General features: G+C 44.3%; 1 protein-coding gene across 3 annotated transcripts in view; it reads left to right on the top strand.

The window, feature by feature from the left end:
• RBM46 (RNA binding motif protein 46) overlaps positions 1 to 15,032 on the top strand; it is an 89,964-nt gene extending 74,932 nt beyond the window's left edge. For 2 of the 3 annotated variants that reach the window (XM_075612848.1, XM_075612840.1), the window contains exon 5: positions 13,686 to 15,032. In XM_075612848.1, the coding sequence (XP_075468963.1) occupies positions 13,686 to 13,885 (200 nt within the window). In that variant the 3' untranslated portion in view covers positions 13,886 to 15,032. Of the gene's footprint in view, positions 1 to 13,068; positions 13,190 to 13,685 lie in introns of all 3 variants that reach the window. The other variant, XM_075612856.1, reaches the window with a different exon arrangement.
• Positions 15,033 to 24,664: the final 9,632 nt, after the last annotated feature.

The following is a 24,664-nucleotide window of genomic DNA, read 5'->3' as shown; positions in this document are numbered from 1 at the left end:
GCATGCACAATTTAAGATCCAAGATGGCGACCCCCTTCTCGGATTGCCGAAAAGCGGGGCCCTGCTGTAATACATTGAGAGTTACCTCTCGTTTTCAAGTTTTTCCTGGGCAGAGAGTTATGATGACAGATACTGTACATGGTTACAAATACATGGTTACAGTAGGTGAACAGGGTTATACATTATATATGAAGACATTGCATGAACATTTAAAGATTACATAAGTTATAGGCGTACTGTATGTAATAGTTACTGATCACATTAAAATGTGAGAGCTTTAGTTTTGGAAGAACTTAATGGTTGCGGCTTTCAAAGTCTCGGGTAGATTGTCCCAGTTGTTGGGTGCACAGTGAGGGAGGGCAGAACGGCTGGATACTTTGTTGAAACGTGGAACTGAAAAGTCCTTTGGAGTCAGATCTCAGGTGATATGTGCTGCTTGTGGTAGGGGTGAGGAGCTTGTTCAGATACGGGGGTAGCTTGCCCAAGAAGTATTTGAAGGCAAGACAGGAAAGTTGAACTTTGCACCTAGACTCAACTGATGGCCAATCTAGTTCTTTGAGTATTTCGCAGTGATGTGTGTTGTAGTTACATTGGCGTACAAAGCAGCATATTGAATTTTAGAGGGTGTATAGTTTGTGTGAGTGTGTGTGAGTTTTAGGTGCTGTGCCATATACTATGTCCCCATAGTCTATAATTGGTATTGCATCTGCTGTGCGATGCGCTTTCTGACCAGTGGGCTTAGAGAGGATTTGTTCCTATAAAGTACACTTATTTGGCATAGGTTTTGGATATCAGGGTGTAAATGTGCAACCCAGATATTTGAAACTCGTGATGGGCTAGGGAATAAGAGCTATTTTATAAAAAATGTCTTAATCCAAATTCCGAGCCGCAACACAATTATGAATATTACACCCCCACAAACACATACATATACTGTACACACACTAATAGGTATATACTGTATAAGCATTAACATACGACAAAATATGTGGTGGAATAAAATGCATCTCACAATAATAAGTCCCTTTTAGTTTCTTTCCTTGTTTTTCTGTGCAAAACGGTGTCATTTAGAAGTACACACTACATACATTCACTGCCCTCCCCAAAAAACAGCTACATGACCGCCCCCCTCCCCCCAAATACACACACGCTAGCCCCCCGCCAATGCACACATTAATTATATATTTATATCCGCCAATAGAAATCTTGGTGCCCAGGACAAATTAAAGGAGCAAGCCCCCCTCTGATTAATCCCCACATCTCCCCCTCCCCCTATTAAACCCCACACCGCACAGCCTATTGTGTGTTCCTTAAGGATGGGAGAACGAGATATGGGGAGAGACAAAGGGGTGAGGAAGGAAGGGGAAGGAGAGGGGGGGAGGAGAGAGAGGGGGAAGGATTGATAAGGTCAAGGAGAAAGAAGGGCAAGGAAAGGGGGATGGAGAAAGAGGGGTGAAGGAGAGAGAGGGTAAGGAAGAAGGGAGATAAGAAAGAGAGGTTGGAAGAGAGAGGGGACAGGGATATCGGAAGAGAGGATCTGAGTGTGCCTGTTACTTACTGGCTGCCCTGGGAGAGTGAGGGGGCCTGCCTAGCTGCCTGCTAAAAGGTCCCCACGGAGCTGCCTGTCAGGGGAACCTCCCTTCTAGCGGTCTACAGTAAGCTGCCTGGGCAGGCACCTCCACGGACACATTTCAGCAGGCCACCTCTGTGGATCAGGCCAGATTAGGTTTGCCGGCAGGCTAGTGAGGGAGAGAGGCAGCAGCTGGGGGTCGGCAACCTGCAGAGAGCCACAAGTAGGAGTGGAAAGAGCCGCAGGTTGGCAACCCCTGGGCTAGGATGATTTGGTTCTGATCTGAAGCTCCATCATTTGTAGCTTTAGAAATTAAACGAAAACGGGGGTGTGACAGGGTGAAGTCAGGTACTGATAATTATGCCTGGGAAACATACATCTGAGTCCTTCATCCAGCACTCAGAAGGTTAACCCAGTAAGAATACTTGGGCAATAAGGAAGTAAGCTGAGACAGCTGACAGCCAACTTGATAAGGTGGCTACTGCTTGTAGTAGGTGGCTTACTCAGACCACAGAGCTGTCCTGTGCAAGTTCCTATCCAGAAGGATTTCCTAAACTCTCTAGGGACAGAGATTCCCAAACAAAGATACAGTAAGGACTTGAATATTGTTCCATAACTATTGTGGTATATGTTATGGTGTTGGGAACTGGACAAAGCCAGCCAGCCCGATAGATGGGGCCTGGAATGTTTAGCAAGATCTCCCTTAGAGAAGTAGGCGTTCTTTTTGAGTTTTGTTTTGCCGTAAAGGGACAGCATGCCCAAATGTTTATTTGCGTTGTGGAGAAATTAGCAAATCAGATTTGGATAGACAGTGCACACAGTTGAACCTAATCAACAATCAACAGGGAAAAACGTGCGTTCATTTAATAATCTCTAAAATATTTACAGATATATAACATAAAACATGCTAAAGAATATTAGCTGAAACGAGAGATATAATTAGAACACCATTAAGCGGAAAATGTCAGCACAGAGATAAAATATCTACTGCCTACCCTGTGACTGTGGCCTTGTGCCCCTGACGGGGTGGGTGTTAAGAGACACCCATGTCACTCGTGAGGGCCAGCTGCGGAAGGTGCTGCGGTAACCTATGTCATTGTGATAAATGATGAGCATCAAAGATCTGCTTTTTTTTGTACATGTGATACTTACCGTTATCATTTATATTTATATATGTGTATATATATACATACAGTTAGGTCCGGAAATAATTGGACACTGATACAAGTTTTGTTATTTTGGAAGTGTACCAAACTAAATTCAAGTTACAGTTAAATTATGAATATGGGCTTAAAGTGTAGTCTATCAGCTTTAATTTGAGGGTATTAACATCCAAATTGGAGGAAGGGTTTAGGAATTACATCTCTTTAATATGTAGCCCCCTCTATTTCAAGGGACCAAAAGTCATTGGACAATTGACTCAAAAGCTGTTTCATGGACAGGTGTGGGCTATTCCTTTGTTATGTCATCATCAATTAAGCAGGTAAAAGGTCTGGAGTTGATTCCAGGTGTTGCATTCGCATTTGAAAGCTGTTGCTGTGAACCCACAACATGTGGTCAAAGGAGCTCTCAATGCAAGTGAAACAGGGCATCCTTAGGCTGCAAAAAAAAGGAAAATCCATCAGAGAGATAGCAGGTACATTAGGAGGACAATATCAACAGTTTGATATATTCTGAGAAAAAAAGAACGCACTGGTGAGCTCTGCAACACAAAAAGGCCTTGACGTCCACGGAAGACAACAGTGGTGGATGATCGTAATATCCTTTCCATGGTAAAGAAAACCCCTTCACAACATCCAGCCAAGTGAAGAACACTCTCCAGGAGGTAGGCATATCATTATCCAAGTCTACCATAAAGAGAAGACGTCACGAGAGCAAACACAGAGGGTTCACCACAAGGTTCAAACCATTCATAAGCCTCAAGAATAGAAAGTCCAGAATAGACTTTGCTAAACAATATCTAAAAAAAAGCCAGCCCAGTTCTGGAACAGCATTCTTTGGACAGATAAAACTAAGATCAACCTGTTTCTTTAATGCAAAGAAGTGGAATATTCTGCAGTGGCCGAGTCATTCTCCTGATCTCAACCCGATCGAGCATTCATTTCACTTGCTGAAGACAAAACTTAAGGCAGAAAGACCCACGAACAAACAACAACTGAAGACAGCTGCAGTAAAGGCCTGGCAAAGCATCACAAAGGACGAAACCCAGCGTTTGGTGATGTCCATGCGTTCCAGACTTCAAGCCTGCAAAGGATTCTCGACAAAGTATTAAAAATAAACATTTTATTTATTTGTCCATGTCATGATAATGTCATGAGCTACTAGGTTGTTTAATTCCCTTTGGTGCTCGAGGGGTTAATGAGCTACACTTGTTTAACCAAATACCAAATGCTGGGTTTGAAACTGGGCAGGACTGTTTCTGTCTGCTCTGAATGTCAAACTATTCTGTAGAAAGGGGTGGGCTTATGAGAATATTGTATCTAAGTCTGGGCCAGGTTGTTACTGGGCAGATCTGACTAGGGGCATGCTTGGATAGCATGTCAGACCTCATCCTCTGAACCAGTGCCTCTGGGGAAAATCCATAGCAGGTGGTAAGGTACTGTATAGGATTTTCTGTTTTACCCCTTTTGTTTTAAGAAGCTGTTCTGCCTTATACTGTAATTGTATGTTTATTGTTTAATACCTTTTCTGTAATTCAAGCACTGTATTTTTATATATATTATACCATTTAATAAGTAATGCTTTGGGCTCTGAATGAACTTTGTGCACGCTGAAGAGAATAACTTACTAAATTCAGGCACACGTTACTACAACTGATTTGGTGGCAGTGGGCGGTTATGATGTGCAATTGAGTAGGGGTTAATGCTAACTCGCTGGTTCCTTGCAGAGGAGAAAGGGGGCTTGCTAGAGACGCCTTTGTGCATTAACCCTGGTTGCCTATATAAAGTCACAGGCTCACTGGTGTGCTTGTTCGTGGCGGTGGTATATGGGGACGGCTTGGGGGACAGATACAACTCATTTGAGGGACCCTTGAGGGGGTGAAGAGTGGGGCAGCTTGCGGGCGTCTGTATTACCCCTTGTCCCGTATACAGGTCGCGTGCTAGCAGGGGGTCGTACGTGACAGTCCAATTACATTTGAGCCCCTGAAATAAGGGGACTGTGTATGAAAATGGTTGCAATTCCTAAACGTTTCATACAATATTTTTGTTCAACCCCGTGAATTAAAGCTGAAAGTCTGCACTTCTATTGCATCTCGGTTATTTCATTTGAAATCCATTGTGGTGGCGTACAGAGGCCAAATTATGAAAATTGTGTCAGTTTCCAATTATTTCCGGACCTAACTGTATGTATATATATATTTATATATATATATATATATTATAGGGAACCATGTTAAAAATGGTTATTGAGGCAAAAAGTGACACTGTGTGCTCATTTGCATGTCATTTCCCAGAATCCCTTGCTGGAAGTGCTGTATGCTGGGTGATAATGGGGAAAGGCGGGGTTGCAGACCTGCCTAAGACATGCAGATGAGCATACAGTTATATTTGCATATATATATATATATATATATATATATATATATATATATATACATATTACACTGAGAGCCGTCGTGAGCTTGTCCTTTTTCTGTTTTCTATGTTTTATACAACATAAATACCCTACAAATAAAACAAAAAGCATAACATGGCAATATGTTATGTTCTACACCAGGCCTGCACAACTCCAGTCCTCGAGGGCTGCAAACAAGCCAGGTTTTCAGGATATCCCTACTTCAGCACAGTTGGCTCAATTAGTGGCTCAGTATGACTGAGCCACTAATTGAGCCAGCTGTGCTGAAGTAGGGATATCCTTAAAACCTGACCTGTTGGCAGCCCTCGAGGACTGGAGTTGTGCAGGGCTGTTCTACACCAATCTTAATATTCTGTATTTATATATTCTAGGTTGATATACTATAGTCTAGTTTATATACACAATTAAGCAGTACAGTGTGTTTATCTTATGTACAGAATTGTGAACGAGACTTTTTTAGCATACAGTATATCATTAAGCATGTTTGTTATATATATATTTTTTTGCTCTTTTGCCATCGTAAAAATGTATTTCCCTTTTTGGATGACCTTGTTTTTTAAAATTAACATGCAGACCAATTCTGCACACATGAAGCAGGGTAGGTGGACAACATTTCAGACAGTTATATGTTAAACTAGATGTTTTGGCTACTTTCATTTCCTTTATAAAGAAGTTGTGGGGATTTGATATTGTATAGAGATTCTTGGCATGATTATGCAAGTAGATTTGTACTTTAATAATACAGTTCAACGCGGTCCGTTACAACGCGAATCCGCTTATAACGCGATGCAAGCGTGGCTCCCAATTTTCGTATGTATGAATACTTAACAACACGATTCTTGGTATCTTAAATATTGTATTGTACAATGCATACAATTCATTATTTCTAACACGATCCGCTTAAAACGTGATGTGATTCATGGACCCCAAGCACAGCGTTATAAGGGGGTTGAGCTGTAGTAGCAATCCATATGCTGCTCATGTTTATTTTTTTACCATACACAATAATTTCAGCTCCGGAGACCCCCTGCTTTCCAATTTACAGACCCTGGTATGGGGTGCCAGTATCTCTCTGCAAGTTTAATTCTCCCGCGTCACGGCCCATGTGATCGGGACATTTATTAAAACACTAACCAATACACCTATTGATTGCTACTGTGGTTACCTATGCCCTCAACGGGGGCACAGATAAGCACCTTGGCAATGACTGGGCACCCTAAAAAAAAATCATAATAAAATAAATTAAAAATTAAAGTACAATACAGAAAAAACACTAGCCAATTCATCCATTGATTGCCACTGTGGTTACCTATGACCTCAACTGGGGGCACAGCAAGCCACATTGGCAATAAATAGACACTCTACTACCCACCCCCTCTACCCCCAACATCCCCCCTCCTCGCCACACACAGTAATAGGCAATAGCACTGTTAACCATATACAGCTAATAGCGCCTTTTCCCACTCAAAAACAATCAGTAGCCAGCAACCAGCCATGATGAAGGCCGTCTTCGTCCTCATCTTCATTGGCACCAATATTAAAATAAAAAACAAGCTACTGGCCAGTAACCCTTTAATTACTTTAGAGGTTGTAACCACTATCGTAATTAAGGGGTTAACCCAACCTGCTGCCCACTTGGTAGGCCTAACCACCCTGCCCGGCCAGCTACCCCATCCCCCACCCCCTGTACCCCAATCACCACACACAAATGGGCAAAAGCCCTAGTAGCCAAATATGGCTAGTAGCACTTTTGCGCATTTATGTTGAAAAAAATAAATAGACAATAAAATAATATTGTCATTTTAATACATTAAAATAAACAGTAGACAATAAACCCATTGATTGGCAATGTGGTTATCTGCCCTCAAAGGGGGCACAGATTACCACATTTGCAATGACAGGGTAACAGGAGGGATTAACCCCTTAATTACCTTAGCGGTAGTAACTGCTAAGGTAATTAATGGGTAAACCCCTCATGGGAGGCTTAACCACAGTAGGCAACTGCAGGAGGCAACTTTAATTACGTTAATTAAGGGGTCATTGGTGCTTTAATGTTTGGGCATAGGCCCTTTCTTTATTCAATGATGGTGAAGAGGTGGAGGTACCCTGTCAGGGGTAAGTAAAACATTTATTAATGTGATTTATTTTACTGTATGTCAGGGCTAAAGCGCTAGTACCCATATTTGGTTACTAGGGCATTTGCACATTACTATGGGTTTGGGGGAGGAGTGCTGTTGGGTGTATAGGGGTTGTTTCCCCAGGGTTGGTGGTTAGGCCTTCCAGGTGGGTAGCGAGAGGGGTTAACCCCATTAATTACCATAGAGGTTACAATATATGTTCACACATAGGCGAGAAAAAGTTTCTGACCCACTTAGGATTTTCACGTATTTCAAAACTAAAATGTTATTAGCTCTTAATTTAAGTCCTATTAATACATAAAGATAACCCGATTAAACAAATGACACAAAAACATGATACTTTTTAAAGATTTATTTATCCATGAGATGATTCAACATTCAATATCCATGTGTGAAAAAGTATGTGAACCTTTAGATTCAGTACCCTTTAAGCAGCAATGAGTTTAACTTAGTGTTTCCTGTAACTGCTGGTCAGTCTCTCACATCGGTTTTGAGGAATTTTGGCCCATTCCTCCTTACAGAACTGCTTCAACTCAGTGGCATTTGAAGGCTTCCTTGCATGGACAGCTCGCTTCCAATCGTGCCATAACATTTGAATTGGTTTTAGGCCCAATGACTAGGGCAGGGTTGCAGAGACTTTCTACGCTACCTGCCAGCCCCTGTGCTCACGCCCCCCCCCCCCCTCCTATATGCAGCGTCAAATGACGCGTGGGTTCATGTGCCATCACGTGACTCGGCAAGGTCATTTGACGTGCGTTGCCATGGGGTTATGTCACATGACCTCACAGCGTCATTTGATGCTGCATTTCCATGGCGACGCGTCGCCTAAGACAAGGTAGGAGACACTGTAGAGGCCTCGCGATCCCCCGGCATTTCATTTAAATGCCTTGGGGAAGAGCGTGGAGCCTCAACAACCGCTGCGCCGCCCCTCAAAAAAAATTTGCGCCTCCCCCAACCCTACTTTTTGCTCCCCTGGAGTAGGGCATTCTAAAGGGCAGAATTTCTTCTTCTGCAGCCATTATTTTGTAGATCTGCTTGTATGTTTAGGATCATTGTCTTGCATGATCCACTTTTGCTTCAGCTCACGGACGGATGGCCTTACATTCTCCTCTAGAATCTTCTGATACAATGCAGAATTCATGGTTGTGTCAATGATGACAAGCCGTCCAGGTTCTGAGGCAACAAAGCAGCCCCAAACCATCACACTCCCACCACTATGTTTGAAGGTTGGGATGAGGTTTGTCCGTTCGAACACTGTTTTGGTTTTCCAAAACATAACATTTTGCATTGCGGCCAAACAGTTCTACCTTTGACTCATCTGTCCAGAGAATTTTGTACCAGACGTCTTGTGGATCATCTATGTACTCTTTGGCGAAGTTCAGGCGGGCAGCAATGTTCTTTTTAGAGAGCAGTGGTTTCCTCCAGCTATGCTTCCATGAACACCATTCTTTTTCAGACCTTTTCTGATAGTTGAGTCATGAACACTACATTAGCCGAGGCGAGAATGGCCTGCAGATCCTTGGATATTACTCTGGGGTTCCTTGTGACTTCCTTGATGATTTGCTGTTTTGTTCTTGGAGAGATTTTGGTAGGACGACTGCTCCTGGGTAGAGTGTCTGTGGTCTTGAACTTTCTCCATTTGTCTGGCAATGGATTGTTGGAGCCACAAATCCTAGAAACAGTTTTGTAGCCCTTTCTAGACTGATGAGCATCAATAACTGCTTTTCTGAGGTCCTCAAAGATTTTGTTTGATTGTGTCATGGCGTGTTTCCTCACACCTGTATGATGAAGACCAAATTCACAACATTTCGGATCTTTATATAGGCGGTGGCCTCCCAAACTCACCCCTGAAGATTGTCCTAATTATTTAAACACCCGATTGTAATAATCCCCTGTAATTTAGCTGATCATACCAGGGTTTCACTTACTTTTTCACATACCCTGACTCTTAATTACTCATTGCTTGTTCAATTCATACATGATTTTGTTTCAAAAGACATGGAATTGGTTAATATAAACCCTATTGAATATTTAAGAAAAGACTGGTTTTGACCATGCTTTTGCTTTATTAGCACTTTTACCACTATGTCCAACCATATCAAAGGCAATTTTTCCAAATTTTTGTACATATTGGCATGCGACGCAACGATTGGTCCATTTTTTTACTTCACATCCACTATTTTACTTTAAATTGGGACGGAGTATAAGTGACAGTCTTATACAGACTGACCCTGTTAATAAGTATCATACTGCTGGTCAATGACTTACTAGACCGTCTGGGGTATTCAAAATGCCTTGGATGTGTCCAATTTTTGATAACTAGCAAGATCTGTACACACACCCATAATGGCACGAACATCAAGATCGACCACTTCATGACTGTGGCACCAAATTTGTTGTATACTTTATTAGGTGCCCGTGTGCCTCTATTACATAGGTTAAACTTCACGCATGTTCATGGAAAGAATCAATCTACATAGATTGGCAATCAGAAAAGTGTTGTCCAGTTAACCGGATTGTGAAGAGTTCAAGTTCCAGGCCGTAGCGAGACATTGTCGTGAAAGGGGGTCACTCTTTGGCAACATTCTGCTGCATTCCGATTGCCCATGTGCCTAGACCTAGGCGAGGAGGGGATAGAAACACACTTTTTCTGCAATTGGAGGCTGTGATGGGGTTTATTAACCCATCACTTGCAAACCAGCAGTACAAACAAAGGTTTGTCAGGCATGCTGCCTTACTGCTGGAAACTCCCCTGCTCAAAAGACAGGCAGCTAATTAAGGCTTGGTTCCCACTGGCTAATGCGGGCGCTGCGAGGACAAGAGCCACCTCTCAATGGGGTGTGGGGGTGCGTTATTCCAGGAGACTGGAAAATTGAGAACAGACCTAGCGATGGAGCGCTAGGCCACGGCTCCCGGCGGTTCAGACAATGAGGGCGAACCTGCTTGGTGATATCATGGCCGCTCCCCCGTCTCGCCCTCTCCCTGTCTTTTTCCCTGCAGCTCACTGCAGACCGGGGAACTCGGCTGCACGCGCCGCCAGCCTGGCAGACGCATAGGCAGCGGGGCCATAGAGGGTTCAGCAGAGCGGAGGCGCGCTGACGCTGAGGCTCGCCTGCTGAAGTCGGCGCGATTCCATGGACTTGCAGTCGAGCCAGTGTGCGCGAAGGGAGCCGGGGGGAGGTTGTTGGAGGCGGGGCAGTGACGTCGCTGAGCCAATCACCTGCGACGTACTGACGTCAACGTCACGCCGCCGATGGCGCCGTGACGTTGACGCTGCTTCAGGCTGATTGGATGTTTTCAGCCGACAGCGCGCTGAAAAACAGCTTGGCTGTCAGCTGAAAATTCCAAAGCCTCAGCACGCCTGCGGACGCTCGCGTGAGCCCCCTCTCAAGGCATCCTCATTGAGGATGCAGGGGCTCAGCGCGGAGCGTCCTCACGGCTCAGCGCTGCTTGTCCTTCTATGGACGCAGCCTAAGACAGAGGGCTAGCACTTGCAGTCAATCTCAGGAGCTATATAGTCAGGCTTCTGAGAACACACAGAGGTTCATTCTTGTCTCAGCCAGGGAGGAGGGAGGAGCCCAGTGGTTATATTGCTATATAGAAACCCTTGTGTGTATATATATATATATATATATATATATATATATATATATATATATATATATATATTTCTGTTAAGAAGTGTCTTTTGTAAACCTTATATTAAGAATTGTTTGTCCTAAGCCTATTAAGAGGTATTAATGGACTGGACAATAAACTACGTGCCACTTCTTGGTTGCATAAGGACTAATTATTGAACAGAATAGGGAAAGTTTGTTACAGAGGCATGTTTGAATTTTTACTCTGAACACAATGCCAAGACGAATTTAAACTTTCCTGTTTCCTCTAATTTTGTGCTCATAAGACGTGATAGGTTGTATTCTATTATGTGCATGGTACGGTTTCCAGGTTATAGGAGGATCTCCATACTTACCCGCTGGATGAGGGCAGACTATGAATAACCTGACTACTCTACAGTATGGGATGGCTCTAGTCTCTCTGACTATCTGGAACAGAAGTTCTGATCTGCTTATCCTTGCGGTACTATTTTCCATACAGATATGGTTGTAGCAATGTCTGACATAAAAAATCTGGACTTGGATGATTTGCTATATTAGATATATGGTGATCCCTATAAATTAATGAAAGCATGGGACTTAGTGTGTCCTGTAGTATACTCTACCCTGACACATTGAATTCTTTAGCTGATCTCCACATTCCACTGTATATGTGACAGATGTCAAAGTGGTTAATTTATTATCCGGGACCTTGTTCTATGACAAAGGTTTTCTACTATAAACAGTATCACTATATTTGAGTGTCAGAATATTTCCAGCTTCCCCAAATCTCTGCCAGCCCTCTGTGCTGTGTCTGGGTGTACTGTATGTTCTACGGATCTGATTTGACATTGTCTCTATTTTTCTAGCTGGCTACTATGACTTTAAGTACATGCATGTTGGACTTTACTATTCTGTATTTTATTCTTGTCCTGCACATTGAATCCTAAAGAATGTACAGGTTACACTGCTTGTCATGTGCATCTTGTATAATTTGGCGCTTGTGCCTTTGATATCTATTCACTAGAGTTCATTCTGCTCTCCATGGGTTAAACTTAATTATTGTCTCCACAGTGTGTGATCTTAGTATTATATCCTGTGTTTTTCCCCATTGGCCATCAGTGTTGTGCTTTGCCTGCAATTCACATATCCTTACTCTGACTGCTTTAGCAGGACGGATCTTCATCCAGCGTTGTTGTGGTGTGGAATCGTGCACACAGGTATGAGACGCTCTCTTTTTAATTACCTCTCCTGCTTGTTCTGTTTTTTTATGTATCAGCTGTGCTAGCCCTCGTTCCGATGTAGGATTCACTTGCTGCTGCAATGCTATTGCTTGTCCGAAGTGTTATTTCTGTACACGGGTGTTTGGTGATGGCCTGGCAACCGGTGGTCATGCGCACGGCTTCTCTTCGTACGCTTTTTGAACATACACTTTCCAGTCTGATACACTATATAAATATATGTACGTCAGTGTGTGTCTATGCACCCCCCTGATGAAGAGACCCTGAGTTGATGCCGGTTGCCATGGAGACACGTCGCCGAAACTCCAGATAAGTGAAAAGTTACAGAGGCCTCGCGGAATCCCCGGCATTTATTCTAAATGCCTTTGGGGAAGCGCGGTGCCTCTGTAATAGCCGCGCCAACCCCCCCCCCCCTCCCCAGCAAATCTTGCAACCCTCACTTTGCGCACCGCTGTCCTAGACCACCCTGAGTTGGCTACGAAACGGATCGTTTTTTACTGTATTTAATACATTTTGTCACTTACCTCCAGTGCTGTGTCGACTTCCCTGATTCGTGGATTTCAGTGAAGTATGTTTTATACATTACTTATGACGCGCGCACTTGCCAATTGTGAGCTTGTTTTTGTACATGGTGAGTTTTCTCCCCCTTTCCTGGGCATTGCTTCACACCTTTTTATAATTGTCCTTTCCGTTTTTTTGGTTTAAAGATGCTTGATTTTCAGACTTGAGTTGTAACTAAGGTATATCCTGTAGAACAGAATTGATTGACGGTCCTGCCTCAGAATGACATGAGCACTAATGATTTGTGGATAATATGTATTGAAAAGTAAACTAGATGAATTTCATGAGAAGCTGAAGTAGCATTTTCTCCACAAATCATTCCTAAATGATTCTCCCTCAATCCTTGTTTGTGTTGGATCATCTGTACATTTCATGTGATCCTACAGGCAATAAGGAACTGAAAGAGATGTACAATACGACACCGCATAAAGAAGTTTTCGAAGCAAACAGCGAAAACTTTGACATGCATCATTTTAAAGACCACAGTGAACAAATTGCCCCTTATAGGTATGTAGTTTTGGTTTACATGTCACAGCTTTGGGTTATCTCCAGGTTTACAACCCAACTACAGTAGTTCGTGCATTTGTAGCAAATGTATAATTGGGTAACGTAATGGTAATATCTTTGTGTTTCATGCTTTGTTTGATCCAAATAAGTTACAGTATACGATTATTCTTTCTTTTGAAGATATTTTTGGTCACCTACTCATATTTATTGTAACTGGCAATCTTTAAAGTAATTCTAAACACAGTGCAAGGTTTGGTGAATTTTTAAATGAAAGCAGGGTACAGCATCTCTGTATGCACTCATTACAAATAAGATAGTGAACATTGTGACAAATTCCATTATGTCCATCTCTAAATACCAATACAATTGCACATATTTAGCTTGAATAGTGATAAGCCTTCTCCTTTTTAGTTGTTTTAATTTGTTACCTTTGTGTTTCTTTTTCTTCTTCTACAAACATAACTTTAATTGTAACTGCTTGTATATTTCTTTGCAGACTACAATTTCCGTCGCAGTTCAGTGAATAACATTTCCCCTGTTAGTACTGCTCTCCCATCAGGAACACCAAGTGTAATTCCATACACATCAAGGCCTTATTCTTATCCCAGCTACCCGTTGTCACCAACAGTACCTCTGACCAATGGAAGCCAAGTGGGACAGCGACTTTATATTTCTAATCAAGCTTCTTATTTCTGAAGAAAAGCCTGTAACTTTTTGATGTAGTTCATTTAAAGCACTAGAAGAAAGCAAGTGCCTTATATTAACATGTAATGTACTTATAATTTCTTGATTGAGTTTGTTCACTTGTTTTGTGTGAAAAATATTTATTCCAACTGTTATTTTTCGAATAGGTTAATTCAATTCTTAAGTTTGCAAATATTTGTCACATAATAACATTAGGAAGTTATTTAATGTTTTTTTAATCAGTCACTGAAGTTATTTTAAAGTAATCTGCATATTTGTTATGATTCACAAAGGAAGGTGCACTTCCACTTAGTTAATCAAATTTGTGGGGAGAAATGATCTATTTCCCCTTTATCATCTTATTTGCTCTTCGTCAAATTGTCCAGTAGTTTTCTATTTTTGAGCAATATCAATGGTTTTGGGGATACTTGTCAAAACAGTCACTAAGACATTTGCTAAGAAATGCTTTATTACCACAGCCTGAATCACTGTATCTTCAGAATTGAATCACCATGACATAATTTTCAGTTAGCTGTAAGAGCATTATTAGTCAGAAAAAGCAATATTTATAGTATGTTCCATAATACTTTTGTGGTGCTTTAGCCTTGTGGGTAGCGGGATCTAAATTTGCAAATCTACTACATTAAGTAGAAATTAAAAAAGAAACAAAAACATATGAAATGTTACTTTTTATGGCTGAGGTTCCTAAAGTGGGGCTGCACCTTTTAATTATAGTGTTATGTTCAATTATCTTTTAAGAAGATTTTTTTTCTTAACAAACATGCAATGTAATTTTGTGCCAAAATGAGGCAGATTTTTTCAACATTTTCAACATATTGAAAATAAAGACCCACAAATGTTGATTTTTTTTTAGTATAAGAACATGCTACTAGTGTGACCTTTAAATGTGGCAAAATAGTTTGCATTTTAAACTTTAAAAACACGGTAATGCATATTTCTGTTTGAATACGATTTATTGATCAACCAAAAGTCCCTTTGTGTTAATTTATTCACAGTTTAAACTGTTTAATGTTTGTTATATTAACAATATGGAACGTTACATTTGAATAAGGAAAGTTGTGATGTTTTAATGTTGAAATCATGTGTTAACTATTCTTCTAGAATTCAAATGCTTCGACATTAAATATGATGTAAATAGTTTTTTGTTTTAATTGTATTGATTGCATAGGTATGTAACACAATAGAAAGTTTCTTGTAAAGATATGTTTATAAAGCAGGGGTACTTGAAGAAGAAAAAAATGGTTACACAACCTTATCCTGGAGCAATTGCTTTTAGACATTAGAATAAATGTTTACAACAGATTTAGCTCTCCTGCACTCCTCAGCTAATAATGCAAGGATATTTGTGAAATAGTCATACATTTTAATTTCACAACGGTGCTACTGTTACCTCTGGATTCAAGATCACAAATAATAACAACAAACACACCCACCCTAAAGGTGAGTAAAAAATAATTCACTATACCGTAGGTGCACTATCAAAATACCTCGTTTTATTCCAAAATATAAAAGAAAACAAAGAATTTACCATAGCATAATAGACAGTGTTCGACAAATCACCCAAAAATCTACTCGCCCAACCAAAAAATCTACTCGCCACCTAGTCCTGCCCCAACCCCACCCCTAGTCCCGCCCCTAGTCCCGCCCTCAACCCTAGTCCCGCCCCCAACCCCGCTTTAAAATCAAATATATAAATAAAATACATTTAATAAATTCCTAGTCAGAACAACATTCGTTTTTGACATAAATGTATTTATTGTATTACATTATACTACAATTAGTGTGTGTGTGTGTGTGTGTGTGTGTGTGTGTGTGTGTGTGTGTGTGTGTGTGTGTGTGTGTGTGTGTGTGTGTGTGTGTGTGTGTGTGTGTGTGTGTGTGTGTGTGTGTGTGTGTGTGTGTAAATGTCGGATCTAGAAATAAAAGCCAGGTCTGAATGACTAGTTTCCTGAACCCCTTAACCAGTGTCTGGACGTCCCCGCTTCACAATATCTAAAGCAGCAATCCCACCTGGGATCTTACCTGATCCGCAGTCCCTCAATGTCCAGGTACCCTCATTCCCGCAATGTTATACATTGGAGGGGAGGTGTTCCCTACCTGTCTTCTGGGTTAGGGGGGATTCCGATGTCTTCCGTGTGAAGCTTGAGTCAGATTTGGAAGAAAGCAGTACAGGTTATTTCGGTGTAGTATAGGGCAGTTAAGATATATAGGGTAAATAAGAGATCCAGAGTGTGAGAGAGTGTGGGGGAGAGAGAGAGAGTGGGGGGGGGGGGGAGAGAGTGTGGGGGAGAGAGAGAGTGTGGGGGGAGATAGAGAGGGGGAGACGGTGGGTGATACACAGAGAGAGGGTGACTGACTGACTGGGGCAGGGGGTGACTGACTGACTGGGGTGGGGGGTGACTGACTGGGGCGGAGGGAGACTGACTGACTGGGGCGGGGGGTGACTGACTGGCGGGGTACCTCTGGTGTCACACATACTCCCATACACACACACACACACACACACTCTGTCTACACACACAGTGGAGGGGGGAGGAAAGGCCGCGACCAGCACCACCACCACGCTCCTCCCCCACCCACCCGCGCCCATCTCCCGGTCGTGGGGGGGGGGGCAGGCCGACATGCCCCCCCCCCCATACCTCACGCAGACATAGTGGAAGCTTTAGGGAGGTGGCAGGGTGGGTGGGAGTCACGTGGCGAGGTGTCCCCCAGCGGGCGCCCAAGGGACAGTCAGCCCCGCCGTGGCCGCCACTGCCCTGCTCACCTCGCCGGCATGTCCCACAGTGCGCGGCCAAGCAGGCTGCATCTTCCACCCCGCGGCGGCATGAAGCTAGTGGGCGGTCAGGCCGGCATCCCCCTCCCCCCGCGTACGCCAACCGGGCTGCAGCATTGGGGACCTCCTGCCCCGGGCAGCGATCGGTGGATCGAGGGACAGGAGGAGGGGAGGGGAAGGGGGCAGAGGAGGGGAGAGCTAATGCAGAGGGCCGCGGTGGTGAGTAGGGAGCCATGTGGGGACCAGGGGAATCGCACGGGTTGGCTTGCAGGAGGCTGGGAATGAGCAAAGGGGCCGCAGCATGGAGAGATTGGAGAGTACTTACCCCCCAACAGATCTCCAGGCTGAAAGAATGGCCGCTCGTTGGGGGCGGGCTCATATAGAGCCTGGCCGCGCGTCCACAAAGCCTGGGAGCGCGCGCCAATCAGCTGTCAGGTAGGGGGATTTTTTTTTTCCCCAGCGCGAGCAGGGAAAATTTCAGCGCGAGCAGGGAAATGTAAAAAAAACAAACACGTGTGCTGCTTGGGCCAATATTTACTCGCCCGGAGGTTAAATCCACTCGTGTAAATGTATATGATTGTCAAACACTGATAATAGATATGTAGATACCTCATTCTACTACCTTATAACAGGAATAGCATACAGTATGCATCTCAACCGACGACTTAAAGCACTTGAAAAAACCTGCCATCTCTATTCTGTCCCTGTCTGGAACCCGATACATATCCCTATCTAGTACTTACATACTGTAAGAACGTGTATTCCTCATTGCATTTATTTGACCATGGTCAAATATGAATATCTCTCAAACAATCCAGGGGGAGCATAAAAGGAAAAAAAGACAAACAAAGCAACCAATATAAGTGCAGATGTAAGTATATACGAGATAAAACACTATATAATCTTGGCTCGTATGTGTAGCCTACTCACAGGATACAGATGAATTAAAGGCACTTGCAAGAAGGGCTGCTACCCGTGGGGTGTGGTGGATAGGTGCTGACAAGGGTTCCCATCAATGGCACAGGCGTTGATGGAGAGGAATGTAGGAAGAGATGGAAAGACTATATAGTAGAGATCAGTATGATAAACGGTGTCTTTATGTAGAAAATATAAAAATGCGCACTCACAATGTGCAGATAAAATACAGGCATATATCACTTCAATAGTGAATAGATGGATCACCGCACCGCTCACCGCCTCCCTTCAGTCTGCTTCCACTGCTCGCTGGATGCTTGCGGAGGCCGTCTCTGCTTCGTCGGAGCGTCTGATGTCACCTTCACTGTGGGGATCGTTGGATACGGATCTCCTTGGGGTCCAAAAAGCCACTCAACGCGTTTCGCCCAGTAGAACTGTTCCGGCTTCGTCAGGAGTGTGTATGTTAACATGGACATGTCCTCTATATATACCTCCTCTTATTAATGTTTAATAAACGCACAATAAACACTGATCTGATCAATTAAGACTTGAATGAATGAATACACAATATCAATTAAATAAAGGTTATGATATATACATTTATATAGTAATACCACAAAATGAGTCCTCTGAATCCTTGACATGGACAACTTAAATCAAAAAGATATTGTTAATATCAAAACAATTAATATTATAGCTGGAAAAAAATAAAAAAATGTCCCAAAATCACCCCCCAAATTTTTTTTTTACTGTAATGTCCACAGAACACATTTTTGTGAATCACAAAAGGATATGATCTGTATATTTTTTAATTCATTAAATAAGGTCTCAGAGATATATAGTAGGGATTTCATATCTCGGTATCAGCCTTCTGTGGGAGCAGTGTCGTGGTGTTAGGCATCCCTGCTGCTGTTTGTAACTCATGCAGTCATGCTGTGCTTAGCCCCCACACCCCCCTAGGTCATCACAGCAACAAGGATGCCTGACGCATTTTGCATACGTTGCAATTTTTTTCTTTTATAGCACAGACAATATACGCAGTACTGTACATAGAACTTTGCAGGCACAATAAGTTCTTGTCCCAGAGAGGTTACAGACTGGGTCTAGGACAGTAGCCATGAGCCTAGGCTTTTGAATTGCTTAATTTAAGGTGAGTTTTAAGGTTGGTCTTAAAGGTTGAGAGAAGGTGCTTGGTGTGAGGTGGTGTGTGACGGAAAAAGGTTAAGACGAGAGCAGTAGAGGTGAAAGGGGTGGAAAGGGTGCAGTTATGGGTTGAGCGCAGGAGGCGAGCAGGGGCATAACGAGAGATCAAAGATGATTTGTTGGCAGGAGAAGATGAGTGGAGAGCCTTGAAGGTAAGGAGGAGAACTTTGTAGGTGTTCCAAAATTTGATGGGATGTTAGGAGTGTGATTTAAGGAGGAAATGAGCAGAGACATTTAGAAAAAAAGTGAAATTATTCTAGCAGCAGAATTTTGGATAGATTGCAATAGAGAAAGTTGTGAGGCAGGGAGATCTGTTAGTGGTATGTTACAGTAATTCAGACGGGAGAGGCTAAGGGCATGTATTATAGTTTTAGCAGTGAATTGACAAAAGGCATATCTTAGCAATATTACAGAGGAAGAAGCAACGCATTTTAGCTACCGTGAATGGCAAAGGAAAGGGAGGAGTCAATTGTCACTCTTAGGCAACGTGCTTTGGAGACAGAATAGTTGGCAGTACCGTTTACTGTGATGAAAAAGGGGCATATTAGGCCAGATTTAGAGGGAAATATGAGGAGCTCAGTTGTAGACATAAGTTTAAGGTGGCAGAACACCATCCACAAGGATGTAGCCTGGAGATTTGGGACTGGATTGCGTGGGAGTGAGGATAGATATTTCTGCGTGATATATGCATAGGGATGATAACCAAGGCCAAAAGAGTTGATGAGGTCACCAAGTGACATTGTATAGAGAAAAGGGAGGTTCCAAAACAGCTCTGGGGTACACCAACAGACAGATCAACAGTAGACGAAGACATGTTTGCAACAGAGATCGAAAATGTGATGGAAAAGGTATGATGAGAACCAAGATAGAGCTTTGTTGCAGATACCAAGGGAGTTTAGAATATGAAGAAGAGAGCGATCCGACATTATCGAAGGCAGCAGAGAGATCAAGCAGGATTAGGGACAAATAACCGTGAGATTTTGCTTCATGTAGAAAGGACATTCAAACTCGTGATTCGCGAGCCGCATGCGGCCCACAAGGTGTTGCCATGTGGCCCGTACCTGCGAGCCGACAAGGGGGAGAACTGGGACAGGTGTCCTGTGTGTGGTGACTGCACTGGAAGTTGCTGCAGTGCTGCCTCTTCTCCCCCGCTGCTGCGCCATGCGACCTCTTGTAACCCCTTGGGTACGGCACTGCCTCCGCCAGCTGATGTGCGGCACCACCTCCTATCGCCATGCTGGTGCACGCCAAAAGAAGGCTGCATAGTACTGGATGCTCCCCAAAGTAAGATGTGGGGCTATTGTGTATTGCGGGGCAGGGGGGGTATTGTGTCTGTATTGTGGACCAGGGGGATAGTGTGTGTGTATTGTAGGGCAAGGGGGTAGTGTGTGTGTGTGTATGGTGAGGGTGGAATAGCGTCGCATCAAAGGCTTACCCAGGGCTTGCTTCCACTCACCGAAGAGGTAGGGACCGTCCAGACCCCTGGTACAATTTGTTGCAGAGCACATTCAAGTACTGCTGAAAAATCCTGCTCTTTGTGTCTCTAGAACAGCTATAGTCCCATAGCATAAAGCACTTTTAAATTTCCCTCTTGCAAGGCTTTCAACCTCGTTTTCGGGTGTGTGGCAAATCGGGTTCCCTTTATCTAGCTTTCCAGCTGCCACAGGAAAGCATAGCAGTGGTGCTGGGGACCAATCACAGCGTGGATACTGTTCACGGCCCAATCAGGAGCCAAGGATTTGCCTGCATTTGCAGCGTTAAAGGGCTTGTGGAGAGAACTTTAAACAGGCCTATGGGAGCAGAGCCTACCAGAGGGACACCGCAACAGCTTCCCCCGGCCGACAGGATATTTCCTGCTTGGCTGGCACTGCTCGAGCTGGGGAGGCAACCAAATGCTCAGATTTTGGGGAGGATGGCCCCGGCCCAATCTCCGCTCCAGGATACCATCTCCCGCTCCAGACCCAGCAGCCATGGGCGTCCGCAGGGGGGGCAAGGGGGGACACTTGCCCCCCCCTGGATCCAGGGCCGCAAACGGGGTGCACAGGGGGGACAAAGGGTACTGCTTCCCGGGCCCCGTGGGTCAGGTCGGGCCCCCTGCGCGGCCAGGCACCAGTTAATTAAATAAATTTTAAAAAATCGCGCCGATTCCCCGCGGTCCCGGCGCGCATGCGCAGGGCAAGCAGGGCCCGCTTCCCCCCTCTCCCAAAGTGGGACGGAGGGGGAAGTACAAGCCAATCTCTTCTGCGGCCCCCTCCCGCTCCCAACGTGGGATGGAGGGGGAAGTTCCAGCTCCTCTGCGGCCTGCTCCCAACGTGGGATGGAGGGGTAAGTACCAGCTCCTCTGCGGCCCGCTTCCCCCCCTTGGCCAGCTTCCCGCGCACCCACCTCCCACGTGCCCCCCGGCCCACCTCCCGTGGCCTTGCCCCCCCCCCCCGAGTCCACCTCCCATGCCCCCCCCGAGCCCTCCTCCCGCGCCCCCTCCCCAAGCACACCTCCCGTCCCTGGAAGCTGCCGCGGGGATATCGGGGGCAGAAGGGGATATCGGGGGCAGGAGGGGGAAGCGTCCGGCGACAAGCTGCACCCACCCGGTCAAGGTAAGTCACCCCACCCAGTCACTGTCACCCCCTGGCTCTGTCACCCACTGTCACCGTCACCCACTGTCACTGTCACCCACTGTCACTGTCATCCACTGTCACCGTTACCCACTGTCACCATTACCCACTGTCAACGTCAACCACTGTCACTGTCACCCACCCACTCACTGACTGTCACTCACCAAGTCACTGTCACCCACCCAGTCACTGTCAAGTCACTGTCCCACCCAGTCACTGTCACTCACTCAGTCACCCAGTCACTGTCTCCCACCCACCCACTGTCTCCCACCCACCCAGTCACTGTCACCCACCCACCCACCCAGTCACTGTCACCCAGTCACTCTCTCCCACCGTCATTCACCCACCCACATGCAACATTCACCCACCCACCCACTGTCATTCACCCACTGTCATTCACCCATCCACCCACTCACTCACTGTCATTCACCCACCCACCATCATTCATCCACCCACCCACCATCATTCATCCACCCACCCACCATCATTCATCCACCCACCGTCATTATCCCACCCACCCACCGTCATTCAACCGTCATTCACCCACCCACCCACTGTCATTCACCCACCCACCCACTGTCATTCACCCACCCACTGTCATTCACCCACCCACTCACCCACTGTTATTCTACTGTCATTCACCCACTCACCCACCCAGGCAGGCAGACACATGTCTTTTGTTGAAAATATAAAAATAAACAGGTTGCATTGTAATGTTTTATTCTGTATCACAATAAGAAAACAGTTAAGTAAAAGTTGCGCTCTAAAAGATATTTTTTCGTGGTAGGTGCGCTATGGGTTCGGGGGGGGGGGCTATGGGTTCGGGGGGGGCCTGCTCCTTTCATTTGTCCTGGGCCCCATGATTTCTGCTGGCGGCTCTGCCTGGATCACTCGCAGTCCTGGGCTGTTTTTGGCATTTATGGCGCCGTACAGTACGTTAGCGGCGCTATAAACGCCAAAAACAGACTCTGGGTGGACCGGGACGGAGGTGGGTGGACCGGGACGGAGGTGGGTGGGTGCCCCTGGCGCCGCGGCAGGCAGCTAGTGGTAGGCTAGCCTATGCTGCTACGCAGGAGGAAGCGCAGCGCACTGTCATTGGTAGCACTCGGGAGTGATGCGGCTCTCATTGGTAACACTACCTACCAATGAAAGCCGTCTCACTCCCAAGTCGGGACCAATCTGTGCCGCAGCCGGGACCGCCATTGCGCTGCGGTTATAAATTATGCCCCCCCCCTGAAAAAAATTCTGCGGACGCCCATGCCAGCAGCAGCTATTTTCTCAGACATGAAGGCAGCACAAAAGGTTTCACAGTTTTGTATGTCCAGAGACTTCGACTCTGCTTTATTGTAATATACAAAACACATTTTAATACTTGCAGTTCCATTACACACAGGAATAAAGAGTACATTTTTATATCAGATGCAAGGGGCTACCGGGCATGTAAGAACAGGGGAGCCCAGGGGTCTGGTGGCCAGATGAGTCCCGGGGAAGGACGGCAGGGGCCATGGACCAGCTTAAACTTTTTTTTACTGGCATAGAGGTACAACCACTATGGCATACAAGGGGTTAACCGCTCCCTTTATCCACCCAGGTGGCCAAACCTCCCTCTCAGGGGCACCTACCCCTATAATCCTACCCCACCTAACCTTACCTCTACATTACTGGCCATTAACCCTACTAACCAAAGGGGCTAATGGCCAATATAAATACAATATACAATTACACAGCAATCAAATATATATGTAACCCTCCCTGCCCAACTATAAAGGAGTTTACATAGGTGTCTGTGATGTGGGCATCACCATTTGAGACACCCTGGGGAGTTCCCCATGAACAATTTCAGCATCTAATACTGGCTTCAGCTACTGTGAGGCACGCTTGTATCCCTTCAGAGGCTATTTCATTTTTTTTAACGTAGTCAACACAACTGCTATTCATTTCTCCCTTTGCTCTCTGACTGATGCTCGTAACTCTCTAACACTGAACTTTTGATACATTGACCATATTGGGATATCATAGCTATCCAGCATCTGGCAGGACTTTGCATACAGGACTCCTTAAGTGGTAATATTATCACCAATTTCATTGAATTAGAATATTGTTGTGTTTTTTATCCTCTCTATCCTCTCTATTATCATCTTTTATTAAATCATTGTTACGAAGCATGCACTTCTAGGTTTTGTTTTTGTCATCTAATATTGTTTGGAACGTAGGTTCCTTTAGAACCTTCTACATCTCCAGGTGTTCCCTACCAGTTTTAATTTATTGTACACATTTGTATTTATTCTTAATCCTCACTGGACTTTTTTTCATTTGCACATACACTATTTTAGTGATTATTTTTATTAATTATTCAGAATATATGCACGTATCAGTCATTTAATGATTTGACACACACTTCCCACACTAGTGAGCAGTGTTGCACTGATTGTTTTTTCATTTACATACATATATACATACATATATAAAACAGATATCCAGGGCACTCAAAATATAAATAAAGTAGAAAAAATACTTAGCTAGCATCAGGGTGCATGCAGTGGGGCCATGATCACCATTCAGCTACAGATAATGTATAGCAACAGGAAGGAAGCTTGAGAAAGGACCGTGAGGTCTGAAATGTCGCCCATATTATACCCGTTTTGCTAGATGTAATAAAAATATACTTTTGATACCATACCTCAGTGAGTGCTGCAGCCTTCCTTCCTGTTGCTATACAATATAATATATATAGGGGTAAGTGCTCCGTAGAGGAAGAGTAGGTTAATCCCTTGTATGCCATAGTGGTTGTACCTCAATGTCATACAATGGGCAGTAAGGGAGTTAGGGTGATGGTATTAACCCCTTGACTAGCTTAGTGACCATGAAGACATGCATAATGGTCAACTAGTGGAGCTCATTTGAGCTAATGTATATGTGCAGACAAAATAGAAAGGGCTCCTACTTTATGCACTCTAGGCTTCCATGCACATTTGTCTTGTACATATTCATATATGGTGCTGGTAGAAAGTATATTCATCACTTATACAGTAGTTCATATAGTACTTTTTTATTGTGAAATAGCAGGATTGCATCCTCTTTTGGTTGAAGTTTAACTACACAAGCAATAAACACAAAAAAAGCAAGGCACACAAAGGCCGAGTTAAAAATAATTATGCCATTTGGCAGTTTGGAGAAGGATCATTATTAATTTCACACATTTATGAATTTGATATTGGTTTTCATTTGTTTATTTAGTTTCTGCTTAGGTCCATGTTCTTCTCAAAA

This window comes from Ascaphus truei, chromosome 1 (genome assembly GCF_040206685.1).
Source record: "Ascaphus truei isolate aAscTru1 chromosome 1, aAscTru1.hap1, whole genome shotgun sequence".
Classification (NCBI taxonomy): Eukaryota; Metazoa; Chordata; class Amphibia; order Anura; family Ascaphidae; genus Ascaphus; species Ascaphus truei.
Note: the sequence above shows the minus strand (reverse complement) of the source record. Positions and strands in the feature narration are given on the sequence as shown.